Consider the following 14,884-nt stretch of genomic DNA (forward strand, 5'->3'; position numbering starts at 1 on the left):
TTCCTTATCATATTTACGTTGTGAGCTGAGATTCCTGATCAAGAGAACATAATCATCTTCCATATCAAATATTAACTTGATTATTAAATTTGTAGAGTTATAATTAATTTACCAATTTGTTATGCCTTAAGAATTCTTTTAAAAGCTATGTACCAGGAGTTTAGAACTAGTTTAGTGTTTGTATATATCTAAATAAGATAATCGTAAATAAGGTAAGTGAGCTCCGGACGCGCAGGCTCACGGGCCCAGCCGCTCCGCGGCATGTGGGATCCTCCCGGACCGGGGCATGAACCCGTGTCCCCTGCGTCGGCAGGCGGACTCTCTCAACCACTGCGCCACCAGCGAAGCCCAACACTAAGCTTCTTAAAGGAATTATTTTATTTTAAAAGGAGTCTATATAATCACTCCAGTCTCAAAAACACTGCTCAAAGACCTAGGGCATCTAGGTGGTGTATCAGGGTTTACATGCAAGTTTTTCGATAAAAAAAAGTTCATTTTCTGAATCATCAGTTTTCCTCAATGGTAAATAATTTTAATCCCTTTTATATTGCAGTAAATATTTATTTATTTTTGAATTTTATTTATGTTTTTATACAGCAGGTTCTTATTAGTTATCCATTTTATACATATTAGAGTATATATGTCAATCCCAATCTCCTAATTCATCATACCACCACCCCCCTGCAGTAAATATTTATGAAGCCCCAAATTTGCATTCTCTTGAAGATAAAATATGAGACTTCACACAAATCCTGCAGAGGGAAAATTAATAACCTCAAGAAATATGTTTTTTCTCCTGTCTTAGGGGTTCACTGGAGGAAGAGTTTGAAAAGCTTTATCTAGGTGAGAGCTTTAGTTTAAATAGGGAAGGAAAAAGGAAATATTTATTCAAAGCTTTCCAGAGGTCAAGTATTTTCTTTCTTAAAAAACTGTTGTCCCTTGACACCACCTAACCACCCTACTTTTTTACTCCCTTCTCTTCAGCACAGAACTTCTTGAGAGTACTGCCTATGGCTTTTGTTCCCTATCCTCACCCCTAAATTTCTCTTAAGCATACTTACTCTAGACGCATTATCAAGGTTACCAATGACCTTCACGTAACCAAATGCATTGATCAATTCTATGGTTTTATCCTATTTCTCAGCAGCGTTCAATATGGTTTCTCCTTCACTTTTCAATTTTGGTTCCCACAACTCTCTCCTAGTTTTCCTCCTACCTCTCTTAACCTCCTTTGTTGATTTCTCTCCCTTCCTCATCTCATATCCATCAGCAATTCTTGGCCGTCTTACCTCCAAGAGGTACCCAAGTCCATTTCTATCTTCCATCTATACAACTACCAATCCTAGTCAAACCCATCATTTTCTCTCCCCTTATCTACTCCATTCCCCTCACTCCATCTTCCACAAAGCTGACAGAGTGGTTATTTCAGAATATAAATTACACTGTACAGTATTCACCCCCTGCTTACCACCCTCCAATGGCTTACCATAACACTTCAGATAAAATCCATGTCCCCGATCCTAATTTACTAAACCTTAAATGATCTGGCACCTGCCCATTTCTCTGATCCTTTCCCAGAACTCTCCCCATTCCCATATTTTAGCCATACTGGTCTTTTTCTATTCTTCAAACATGACAAGCTTGCTCTCACCTAAGGTCTTTTAGTAGATGTAATTTTTCCTGAAATTTTCTTTGCTCTGATCTTACATGGCTGCTTTTTGTCATTTAGATTACAGATCATACTTCATTAGACAAGACTTTTCTGATTACCCAATCACAAGAAACCATCCTGTCTTTATTACCTTCTCTTATTTTAATTTTCTATATAGTGCATATTATAAGCTTTTTTTTTTTTTTTGCTTTACTTATTACTATCCATCTTGTCCACTAGATTATAAGTTTCATGAGAACAGGGCCTTATCCATCTGGTTAATCACTGTATTTCTTATACCTAAATAAGTGCCTGTTACAAAGGAGAGTCTTAATAAGTATTTGTTGAATATGCAAATGAGCAGACATAAATCTGTAGGATGTTTGTAAACTTGACTGAGTCTCCTAGTGATTCTGCAGGAAAAAATAAAATCAACAAATCTCTCCCAATCCAGATCCAAGTATCTAGGGAAGCAAACATGTACTAGAAGTGACCTGATTCCTATAGGTAAGAGCATCCTAAAAACAGCATGCACTAACTGCACTGCCATTCAAAAACTACTGTACTTTCTAAGTGCCTACTAGACATATTTGAGATACTGTAAGAAGTGCTGGTGAATAAACTGACAGAGTGCCTATCCACAAGGAGCTTGCAGTTGGTACCTAGCAAGCAATGAAAGGCTATTCACCTTCCTAGAACTGTTACAAGCATGTTGCTTAAATTACCTGCTTCAGGGGTGGAAAAGTTGGCCTTAAGTATATTATAATGGTTAGCAAATAAGAGTCTAAACCTGTTTTATATCTAGCTGCTTAGCAATTTCTATACTGAAATTTTGTGTGACTAATTAAAGTTTTATAAGACTATGATATTAGTTTTATTTTTATTTTATTTTTTTGGCCATGCGGCACGTGGGATCTTAGTTCCCTGACCAGGGATTGAACCCTCACCCCCTGCGGTGGAAGTGCAGAGTCTTAACCACTGGACGGCCAGGAAGTCCCTATGCTATTATTTTAATTAAGTATCTAGTTATTAGAGACTTAGCCACATGGAAAGAAATATGTGGCACTTGTGGAGGTATGCCAAAAAACTGAAATCAAATTAAGCACATAAAAGGGGAAAAATAAAAACTAGAATCAATGGTACCACAGCTCACTTCTGGTAGTTCTGAGGCACCGATCTCACAATTTTAATACGTTCTTAGAGTTCAAGTATCAGAGACTCCAGTATCCTCAACATTAGAGAATTAAGAGACAACCTCATGCAAAATAAATGAGACTTAGAAAATAAGTCATATTTGCATTTTTCTGTAGAAAAGTGTAATCTATCTCTTTGGTTTGGCTTTGGTATAAGAGCAGAATGCTTACTTATAAATACTGTATAATATATAACTGCTCCTTTGCAATATGCTTTTATTTAAAAAATGAGCTCTGAATAAAAGCTCTGAAAAAGCTTTGTTGTTTCAAAAATACACAATTGTTCCTTTTGTATTAGAACAAATGATACATAAAAATGAAACCATAAAATGCAATAGGAAACATACCATTCCATAGGCCTGCTGTTGGACCCAGTTGATATAATCATTCCGTATGTCTATCAATTCTTGTACTTCATGTATATAAAATTTATCATATTGTATAATCTGTCCAGTTTTCTCATTTACCTACAAAAAACAAAAATGTAATTAACATTAAATTTAACCAGTACCTAAGAAAGAGACTGAAAAATGTTTAAATAGAATTGAGACTTCTTAGCTATTTTCTCTTCCTATAAAAGAATAATTTACTGAGTGCCTACCATATGCAAAATGCTAGTTAAGTGCTACGGGAAACACCAAGATTTATAAGATGTGATATCTGTATTTAGTATCTCAAAATCCATTAAAAAATATTTATGTAACCACCACACAATAGGAGATATGTACCATAAGTATATATATTATACAAAGACTAGAAACTATAAAGTCTTCTGGTTGGGAATGGGACTTAAATAATAGTAAGAATAGCTAATGCTTGTTAACCATCACTCAATAGTGGCATCTGATTATAATAAACTAAGAGGATGACATTTGGGTAGGATGTGAAAAATGAAGACAGTGCAAATTACCATACTAGAAAATTACTTACTAATTACAAAAGGAAAAACAAGTCTTAACAGTGGAGACCACCACCTTAACTGAGTGATCAAACTAACCACCACCCATACTAGGACAATCAAATATTATGTTCCTGCTGGGACTTCCCTGGCAGTCCAGTGGTTAAGACTCCGCGCTTCCACTAAAGGGGGCGCAAGTTCGATCCCTGGTCAGGGAACTAAGATCCCACGTGCCTCGAAGCACGGCCAAAAAAAAAAAAAAAAAAATTTTCCTGCTGATATAATGCAACAGGAAGTACAGACATTATCTGTGAACCAAGAAAATGTCTAACCTGAATCTAGTCAAGTCCTTGATTCAAATTCCAGTTTATAGGAAATACAGGAAAAGAGGAACAAGTTAAACATCATTATAAGGAAACAGACAATTATCCTAATTGTAGGAACTTTACAAGAAGACTGGCCAGGACTCTCCAAAAAGTCAAGGTAATGAGATCGAAAGGTGGGGGTTATTCTAAATTAAAAGAAACTACAAGAGTTCTAGTGCTGGATATGGCAGAGTACTTTTTATCAGACTAATCCTCCTGACAATAACAGTTATAATCTCTGAACAGTATATTAAAAAAACCAACAATTTAAAAACACTGGAGATCAACCCAAAGCAGGCAGAAACAAGAATGAACACAATCTCTGAAAGAAGGAAAGCACATGTTGAGAACCACATTTTTTTTTTAACATGGGAGTACTTCCAAAGCAGCATAAGGGGTAGGGGATGTAGCACATGCAGAAAGCAACAGTTTTATCAGGCAGAGAAGTGTGAGATTGAAGCTGCCAACATGGCAGACAATGAGGAAGAAAAATCCCAGAAAGGAATCCTGAGGACAAAGTCCCCAAATCTGCATGTAAATCCCGCCCACCTCTTTGGCTAACTCTTAAACCATGAAAGCACAAGTGAGATTTGGGGTTGGGGGACAGGGACGGACAACACCCCAACAGAAAGCAGCAACTGGGAGGCTACTCTTAAGAGTACATTTCAAGACAAGCATCTCCAGAGGGGAAAAAAGGTACATTTCATAATGATAAAAGAATTAATTTATCAAGAAGTCATGACAACCCCAAATAACAGCGCTTCAAAATACAAGAAGGGAAAATTGACAGAACCACCATCATCGTTAGAAGTTTTAACACCCCTCTCTTGGTAACTGATTTACAAAAAAAAAAGAGAAGGGCAAAATCAGTAAGTAAGGAAGATTTGAACATCAGTTTCAACCAACTTGAACTCGTTGCCAGAAGAGAGGGAGGTGGGGGCAGGAGAGAAATAGGTGAAGGAGATAAAGAGGTACAAACTTTCAGTTATGAAATAAATGAGTCACAGGTATGAAAGTGTACAGTGTGGGAAATATAGTCAATAATTATGCAATATCTTTGTATGGTGACAGATGACAACTAGACTTACCATGGCAATCATTTTGAAACGTATAGAAATATCAAATTATGTTTTGCACCAGGAACTAATATAGTGTTATAGGTCAACTGTACTTCAAAAACAAACTCAGAAAAGGAGATCAGATTTGTGGTTACCGGAGGTGGGGGTGGGGGGAGGGGGAAGTGGATGAAGGGGGTCAAAAGGTACCAACTTCCAGTTATAAGATAAATAAATACTAGGGATGTAACATAGAACAACATAAATATAGTTAACACTTCTGTATGTTATATGTATGAAAGCTGTTAAGAGAGTAAATCCTAAGTTCTCATCACAAGGAAACAAATTTTTGTCTATGTCTTTAATGTTGTACCTATATGAGATAATGGATGTTGAGTAAACTTATTGTGGTAATCATTTCATAATGTATGTAAGTCAAATCATTATTGCTGTACACCTTAAACTTATACAGAGCTATATGTCAGTTATATCCCAATAAAATGGAAAGAAAAAATAGAACATTCTACCCAGTAATTGTACATGGGATGTTCACTAACATATATCATAACCTGGACCATATAACAAGCCTTAATAAATATCGTTAAAAAAATCCAACATATACAAAGTATGTCCTTTGACCACAACAGAAATAAACTAAAAGTCAATAACAAAAATATATTTGGAAAATCCTAGAAAACTAGCAATTAAAACACTTCTAAATTACCCCAAACTCTCCTTGTATCCATCAGAGAGCTAAAGTCACAAGATAACAAAGTAGCCTGAAGTCCAAGGATGGACAGATACTTCCAAAGAAATGGGTCACCATGGCAGAGCAAGAGGAAGTTTAGCACTGTCATACAAGCAGCGAAGAAGAAATCAGCTAAAATTCTAAGAAATTGCTTAAGGCTGAGTATGGGATAACTTGAGAGGATAAAACCCCCGGGAGCCTCAGACAGTTTGCACTCACTCATAGACTCTTGACACAGACCTCTACTGGGTGCCCAGGAGGATGAGTGGAAACAGGGCAGGAGATCAAGAGACTCTCTCAGTGGTGCAAGGCATTGGCTGCCTCTGTGAGAAAGAAACAAGGCCTGCCACCCCGTCCAGATCCTTCTCTCACATAGAGAAAGCAAAAACTTTAAGCCACTGAGGAAGGGGAAGCAAATTCTATGCCATGTTGCTGGAAGAGGGGAAAAATCCTCAATCCTTGGGAAGAAGGGGGACAAGAACTGTCCTGAGCCCAGAATCTTGTATCAGTAGCGCTAGAGGCTCTCTACTGCTGGGGGTGGGAGCAGAAACTCTGAGAAAATCCCATCCCCGAGACCCTGGTACACACCCAGCTATCTACCTAAGACCAACACTATACCACAATAACAAAGAACTTTTTCTGTCCCTTCTCCTCTACCAATTTTGAAAGCACTAAGTAATAAGCAACACCAGCTCACCACTGAGGAGGGGCAAAAGTGGGGAGAGAAATCCCTCTTTGGAGCAGGCATGCAGAGTGAAGCACAAACACTGAGAAGAAATCTTTGAAATTTCACCTTCACCTTAAGCATCAGACAATATTAGAGGAATCTGAGGTCTCCGGTGCAATGAAGTTAACTACAGCAAACTAAAAACTCAATTCCAGTTCAACTGCAGATTAGATTGGCTTAAATCCCTACACTAACAACCACATAAGAGGTATACACATACAGGATGTAAATCTAATTACTTCAGCGTTTACTATTTTACAGACAACCAAAAATTGTGACACATATCAAAAAGCAAATAAGTAAATAAAACAAAGACCACATAAAAAAGTCTAGAGACAAAGTAATCAACAGAGCCAGACTCAGAGATGACTTAATGAAAATAAAAACACAATACATCAAAATTTGTGGAATTCTGGTAAAGTAGAGCATAGAAGGAAATTTATAGCATTAAATGATGTTAGAATAAATGGTCTAAAATCAATGATCTAATAAGCCTCGGCTCAGGAATTCCCTGGTGGTCTAGTGGTTAGGACTCAGCACTTTCACTGCCATGGCCTGGGGTTCAATCCCACACGCTGTATGGCACAGCACCCCCCTCCTCCCCCCCAAAAAAAGCCTCAGCTTTAAGAACCTGGAAAATGATGATCAAATTAAGGACAAATCAAGTAGAGGAAAGGAAAGATATGAAACAGAAAACATAAATTACACTCTATTTATTTTTTAAATTTAATATTAAATTTTTAAATTTCCCAAAAGAAAATTCCAAGCCAAGATAGCTTCACTGGTGAATTCTATCAAACATTTAAGGAAGAAATAATACCAATCTTTTTTTTTCCCAAGAGGTGACATATCTAAGTGGTTTTGTTTGTTTTAAATTATATATTTATTTGTTTTTGGCTGCAATGGGTTCTTGTTGCTGCACGCGGGCTTTTCTCTAGTTGCGGTGAGTGGGGGCTACTCTTCGTTGCAGTGCATGGGCTTCTTATTGCAGTGGCTTCTCCCGCTGAAGAGCACGGGCTCTAGGCGCACAGGCTTCAGTTAGTTGTGGCACATGGGCTCAGTAGTTGTGGCTCACAGGCTCTAGAGCGCAGGTTCAGTGGTTGTGGCGCACGGGCCCAGCTGCTCCACGGGCATGTGGGATCTTCTCGGACCAGGGCTTGAACCCGTGTCGCCTACACTGGCAGAAGGATTCTTAACCACTGTGCCACCAAGGAAGTCCCAATAATACCAATCTTAAACAAACTCAGAAAACAGAGAAAGATAGATCATTTCTTAATTCACTTTATGAATTAGGATAACCCTGATACTAAAAAGCTGATGAGAAACAAAACTGACTAGATCAACATCGCTCAACAAAATATGAGCAAATTAAAAGCTGATGAGAAACAAAACTGACTAGATCAACATCACTCAACAAAATATGAGCAAATTAAATCCAGCAATATACATAAAATAATACAAAATGTCCAAGTGGAGTTTATCCCAGGAATGCAAGACTGGTTTAACATTCAAATATAAATGAATTTCACTAAATTTCAGAAAAAAAGCAAAATAAATAAATAATTGTTCATCTCAATAGATGCAGAAAAAAGTATCTAACAAAATTCAACATCCCTTCATAATAAACACACCCAGCAAACCTGGAATAGAAGGGAACTTCTTCAAACAGATAAAGCCCACCTTAAAAGAAAACAAAACAAAAACACAACTCTACAGCTAACATCATATTTATGGGTAAAATATTAAATGCTTTCTTTCTAAGATGAAGAATTAGACAAGAATGTCCACTGCAACCATTTATATTCAACACTGTACTGGGAAGTCTTAGCCAATAAAATAAGGCAAGAAAATAACATGAATGTGCACATAAAAAATCCAAATTAATCTATAAGAGAAATATTAAATTGATTTATCAAGGTCACAGAGTACAAGGTGAAAACTCAACTAAATTTTGCCACACTAACAATAGAAACTCAACTAAATTTCTCCATACTAGCATCAGAAAATAAAAAATTTTAATTATCATTTACAATAGCATCAAAAACATAAGATAGAGTTGAGCAGCTGTAACAGAAACCACGCAGCTCACAAAGTATAAAATATTTCTATCTAGCCCTTCATAGAAAAAGTCTTCAGACCCTTGCCCTACAGCCAAACTCTTTCTACCAAAAAAGAAAACATACCCAATAATTACACACAAAAACTCATTTGCTTTTCCCTCTCCAATATTTATGTTTATAAATATATACATTAACTTTTATATTACATTGGACACTTAAAAAATTTAGTGACGCCTGGGACTTCCCTGGTGGTGCAGTGGTTAAGAATATGCCTGCCGGGCTTCCCTGGTGGCGCAGTGGTTGAGAGTCCGCCTGCCGATGCAGGGGACACGGGTTTGTGCCCCGGTCTGGGAAGATCCCACATGCCGTGGAGCGGCTAGGCCCGTGAGCCATGGCCGCTGAGCCTGCGAATCTGGAGCCTGTGCTCCGCAATGGGAGAGGCCACAACAGTGAGAGGCCTGCATACCGAAGAAAAAAAAAAAAGAATATGCCTGCCAATGCAGCGGACAGGGGTTCAAGCCCTGGTCGGGAAAGATCCCACATGCCGTGGAGCAACTAAGCCCGTGAGCCACAACTACTGAGCCTGAGCGCCACAACTACTGAGCCCACATGCCACAACTACTGAAGCCCACGTGCCTAGAGCCCATGCTCCGCAACAAGAGAAGCCACCGCAATGAAAAGTCCACACACTACAATGAAGAGTAGCTCCCACTCACCACAACTAGAGAAAACCTGCGTGCAGCAACAAAGACCCAAAGCAGCCATAAATAAATTAATTAAACAAACAAACAAACAATTTGTTTTAAAAAGTTTTAGTGACTCTTGTTGAAAATGATTCATGTGCCACTGACCTCTGATACATACTTTTCTTTATCTGGAATATTTTTTATTTTTAAAGGTAAATTTTCTTTCACCAATAGCAACCAGTGTTTGCAGTTTTTACATCCTGCAGATATGACACATGTTTTTGAAAAGAAATGCTATGTTAGAATAAAAACTAACAATTTAGAAATCAGGTTTGGTTCAGGAGCAAGCAAATTTCAGTCAAGCTTAAGACTTGGTGGGAAATGATGGCTGATAGTTAATTCAGACACAGTGATTTAATAACTAAAGATAAAATCAGTTAATATTGCTTTAAAAATAGGGAAATTAGGCACTGAACAGAAGACTGATCCAAAAGACGTGGATATAGATTTACATATAAAATCAACAGTTTAAAAAATATATATAAAAATACATTTGTATGGTAGGTAAGATTGACAAGACATTATTTTTTTCAGGAAGTCTTCTTTAATTCTTCCGAGTTATGTGCCCTCCTATGTGTTTTCATAGCACCCTTCATTTTCCTTAATCTAGCACTTACCATGCTGCATCTTTATGCGGGATCTTTAGTTGCAGCATGTGGGATCTAGTTCCCTTACCAGGGATTGAATTCAGGCCCCTGCACTGGGAGCGTGGAGTCTTAGCCACTGGACCACCAGGGAAGTCCCTACATTTATAATCTTAACAAGGGCAGAAATCACATCTTTTCCTTGTCACTGCATCACTACTGTTTAGTACCATGATAAGCACATAATAGGCACTCAGTAAATATCTGTAAAATGAATAAAAAAGAAATCATATGGTAGAAGTTCAAAACAACCTATACAATCAGTGTTACTGCCCAAAATGTACAAAATAAAATCTATGTATGTTTGATCATAACATTTCGCATTTTAATTACAATTTAGTATTCTGATTTATAAATGTGAGTTCAGAGGAGGAATATGGTAGTATACATATGTCTTATATGTTTGGGTTTATTTAAGGGTTCCTTGCAAAAAAAAGGGGGGGTTGAAAATCACTGACTTAGAAGATTAACATGATACGTAGCACTTAGGCTAGTCAAAGTAAGTCTTTTCTTTTGTCATTATTAATATCTCTATAAGGTACTGTGTGAAAACTCAGAAACTACTAAATAACACAATTACTTGCCAGCAAACTCATTTACGTGGTAATACATCCATTCCTGACAGCAGGTACCAAAATTATCTTTCTTGTGATGCCATTTGGAGCACTGTGAATAATTTCTAATTCAAAGCTTCCCAAAGGACATGTCATAAGGGAGAAACAAGTCATTCATATATCCTGAAATGATCAGGAAATAGAGTCCAGTTCTATAGTTCCTAATCCTGCTCCAGGATTAGGTCAAGAAGGAAATTGTGTGAGAAACTTTTCCTAATTCTTAACCATGGAGCAGAGAGAAGAAATATATACAGTTGTCAGACATAAGGTGTCTTCAAAAACACAAATCTCTGATTAGCAATTTAGGTTCCACTAAAGATGAAAATGAATCATCTCTGATAGTGAATATCTACAGTTATCTATGACAGATTAGGATCAAGTAAAGTTTTCTCCAATGTAAGAGGTAAAAGAAAGATAAATGATTGTCCTAAGGACTCCCAGTAAGAGATGCTTATGAAACTGATACCATTATTACCCTGCTTTTGAGTATTTAACAACTTCAAACAGGAACTCAGTTTCCTCATGACCAAATGAATCAAGATAAAAGTAGCAATTTCCCATCCAAATGGTGGTGGTGATAACAAAATCTCTGAATGTATAATAATTATACATATTATGTAATCTAAACAATACATCAATCCTGGGAAACCATCAGGCCATTATTTCAATCCTTATTTTATAGATGATTCTCCATTTGCATATGTGATAAAGACAAAGACTTGTTCAAAATCACACTGATAAGAAGCAGCACAGATCGAGTTAGAATTTTTTTTTTTTTGCAGTACGCGGGCCTCTCACTGCTGTGGCCTCTCCCACTGCGGAGCACAGGCTCCTGACACACAGGCTCAGCGGCCAAGGCCCACGGACCCAGCTGCTCCGCGGCACGTGGGATCCTCCCGGACCGGGGCACGAACCCGTGTCCCCTGCATCGGCAGGCGGACTCTCAACCACTGTGCCACCAGGGAAGCCCCATGGTCTTTTTTTAACAATACAATGCTATCTGTAATCTGGAAGTATAAGCCTCTAGATCTAGGGACATAAAATAAAAGCAAAGAACCATCTAAACATATTATATTACTATATCTGCTGATACAGAAGTACATTAGAAACAGCAGGGACTTTGGAAGTCGATTTGGATTTGTATTTCAACTCTGCTACTTACTGGTTTATGACCATTGATATTCAGATTAAGGGTCAAAATATAACTGTAAAGAGTTTAAAAAGTTAAATGAGGGATATACGTAAAGTGCTCACACGAATTAGTGTATGATGGAGGTTTCTAACCTTGGCCACTGTTACATTATTTTCCTTTCCCTTTCAGCTAGCAATAATTTAGGATCCTTGTTCTAGCATGGCTCCATCAAAAAGGTCTCTGGAGATGGAACCCCATAAGGTTCTCCTCAACAGAGACTGAGGCTTCTGAGCCAGGCACATAAATTACTTGCTCAAGTTCTGTCTGTAATTATGAAAGACAAAAGGTTCAATTTCCTCCTCCACTTCTCCTTCCCTCACTTTCATTTGTAGAAAAAGACACAGCTAAGGGAAAAAAGAATTTTTTTAAGAGGTAATGCAGATAAGAAAGGGGGGGGATGAACAATTATTTGGGAAGAGGGTCCTGCTGACAAAGGATGGTTCACTGAAGTAGTAGGAAAAGAGAATCCAGAGGAAAGAAAGAATCTAATCAACCTCTTGAATCCTAGACAAAAGGCATAAAGAAAAGTAGAGACCCATTCCATAACAACAGAAGATCTTAACAGCAGTTTACTGCAGAATCCAGTTAACCCTAAAGTGCTGCAAGAAAGCCTTGGACTGGGAAAGGCAAACGTAAGAATGACTTATTTCCCCCTATGAAAAAAATGGCTATCATATCTTCAGTTATAATAAGAGAAATGACTTGTTTTTCTAGAGAGCTTAGACATACTAAATACAAAAGAAAAAAGTTCAAGAAGTAGTTGAGAAAGTACCCAGGAACTTCATTAAAAGAATAAAAAGGAAAAAATTAATGGTCCATAAGAGTTCTTTCTTACAGAGAACAGAAGGACTTATCTCCTTTACCCTTTATCATTTACCTTAGTACCAGGCAAGAAGGGTGTGAAAACACTAAAGAAGCTGTTAAGGGGAGGAAACTAAAGATTAATGGTTCATATGGGTTTTTCAGTCATTCTAGAGGCTAGAAACATATCCTTCTCCCTTAGGTCATGTCTCCCAAAATAGCATCTTAAAAATACCAAATGGCACAACAGAGATATACCTACCAGCTGTCAGGGATGTCTCAAATCCATCTTTAATTAAACAGCTGAGACTCTACTTCTTCATATAACTTTGAACTGCTACAAGTGTAAAGGGGACTATTTCTTCCACTGGGAAGAAGGGCAGGAAAGAACAATAGGCAAATTAATGAATTATATATGGTTCCAATTTCAAGTTAGTCATCTGTTTCAAAGGTTGTACTTTGATTGAAGCTATTAGTACCCAACAGCAAAAGGAACATGAGTTTAAATGTTCAAAATCACAACTAGGATGAAATCTCGTTCATATTATAACCATCAATAAATAACAAAAAGCGTATTATTTAAACTAACAAATCATGTTCTTCAAATAAAACATAAGGAGAATCTAATTCATTAGTATGCTATTGTTCTGCCCAACTACAGACAAGTTATCCATAAACGCCTAACAAAGTCAAATACGACCAAAGCTCTGAAGTATAGATATATTCTTTCTTTTAAAGGAAAATTTAGATAACTTCTCCAAATTCCTATATCTTTTATGTCAATCTAATTCTGTAATATATTCATGTTAAAATAAACATCATCAGTTTGTTAGTGGCAATGGGGAGAGAGGAAAATAAACGGACTATTGGACATACCCTATGTAATATTTCTAAAACCTTTAATGCGGTATGAAGAAAACTGTTGAAAATTCTTCTTTCAGAAGGGGGAATGCCGATCTTGTAGAGTTTCAAAAGATGTACCACAACCTCCTTAAAAAGTTCTACAATCTTGAGGAATAGTGGAGGTTCAAGTACTGACCACCAGTTTTCTGTTATTAAAGGGTGAACACACAAAATAAAATTTAAAAAGTCACAATTTTCAAAATCATACTGACTGTTTTTCGAAAGCAGTGCGAAAGCAGTGGCTCTTAACCCTTTGAAAACCTCAGGAAGATACACATAATATGGTATTTTACGTAACATTTCTAGGGTTTATAGATACCACCCCACCCTCAAGTTAAAGAATACGGTTCTAAAAGCTCTCAAAAGCAAAAATAAAGTTAGAAAGGTCTATTGAATTTACATTCTTGGTTTCCTAAGCTACATTAAAAACTTAATACCTAGTACTAAAACCACTTGTTAAAATAAGTGCTTTGGAAATTAGGATTTTAATTTTTAAACAAAACACTTTTAAAACTGTATTGCTCCAATATTTAAAGATCTCTCCAACTTTTATCTTTCAACTTACGTAACATAAAGTTGAAATATTGTGAAGCACCATCCTAAAAATGCAAGGTACTCCTGAAAATCAAATACAGAAACTGAACAATGTAAAGTATACCATGTCTGTCCTTCCCCACGTTCACTATTTGTAGTTATTAACTACAAATATGACAATCTTATGCAGCAGACAGAAGGGAATACAAAAACTTCTGACAACATGGTAGCAATATGCTTTTGAGTCCCTGCTTCACTCTTCTAACCACTGGCTAATTCCCTCAGATTCCAGGATTCTACCCCTTGCTTGTTGCTTCCTCTGCTCACCCTCAGTCTAAAACTTCTTGTACTGATTTTATTACTCTTATGTATCTCAGATTCACATACCTAACAAATACTATTAAGAAGGAAAGCACTGCTACTAAATGTAGCAGGCAAACTATAATGGTCAGCAGATAGAGATGAAATTATACAATTAGAAAAATTAAAGTGAGGAAAGTTTAGGCCAAAAACCCAGAGGAATAAGATCAGATAAACAGTGGAATCTCACCTACATGCACAGACATCAGAAAATTAGCAAGTGAGGGAAATACAAGGCAAAGGGTTAATAAAGTTCAAGGAGGATTTAATACCCATGTTTGTTCAGTTTTAATTGCTCCTCCTCCTTTACTTCTTTAACAGTAAGATGACTCTGGAGGGGATGAAGAAGGCGAATACCAAAAACAGTTTTTATCTTTCCCGATACTGTCTCTG

The 14,884-nt window shown here is 37.1% G+C and overlaps 1 protein-coding gene across 5 annotated transcripts in view; it reads right to left on the reverse strand.

The window, feature by feature from the left end:
• HERC4 (HECT and RLD domain containing E3 ubiquitin protein ligase 4) overlaps positions 1-14,884 on the reverse strand; it is a 133,699-nt gene that overhangs the window by 36,254 nt on the left and 82,561 nt on the right. For 3 of the 5 annotated variants that reach the window (XM_060126689.1, XM_060126690.1, XM_060126688.1), the window contains exons 14-15: positions 13,571-13,743; positions 3,192-3,311 (exon numbers count right to left, since the gene is read on the reverse strand). In XM_060126689.1, coding sequence (XP_059982672.1) covers positions 3,192-3,311; positions 13,571-13,743 — 293 coding nt within the window. Of the gene's footprint in view, positions 1-3,191; positions 3,312-12,956; positions 13,062-13,570; positions 13,744-14,884 lie in introns of those variants that run through there. The other 2 variants (XR_009536164.1, XM_060126691.1) reach the window with 2 other exon arrangements.

This window comes from Lagenorhynchus albirostris, chromosome 16 (genome assembly GCF_949774975.1).
Source record: "Lagenorhynchus albirostris chromosome 16, mLagAlb1.1, whole genome shotgun sequence".
Lineage (NCBI taxonomy): Eukaryota > Metazoa > Chordata > Mammalia > Artiodactyla > Delphinidae > Lagenorhynchus > Lagenorhynchus albirostris.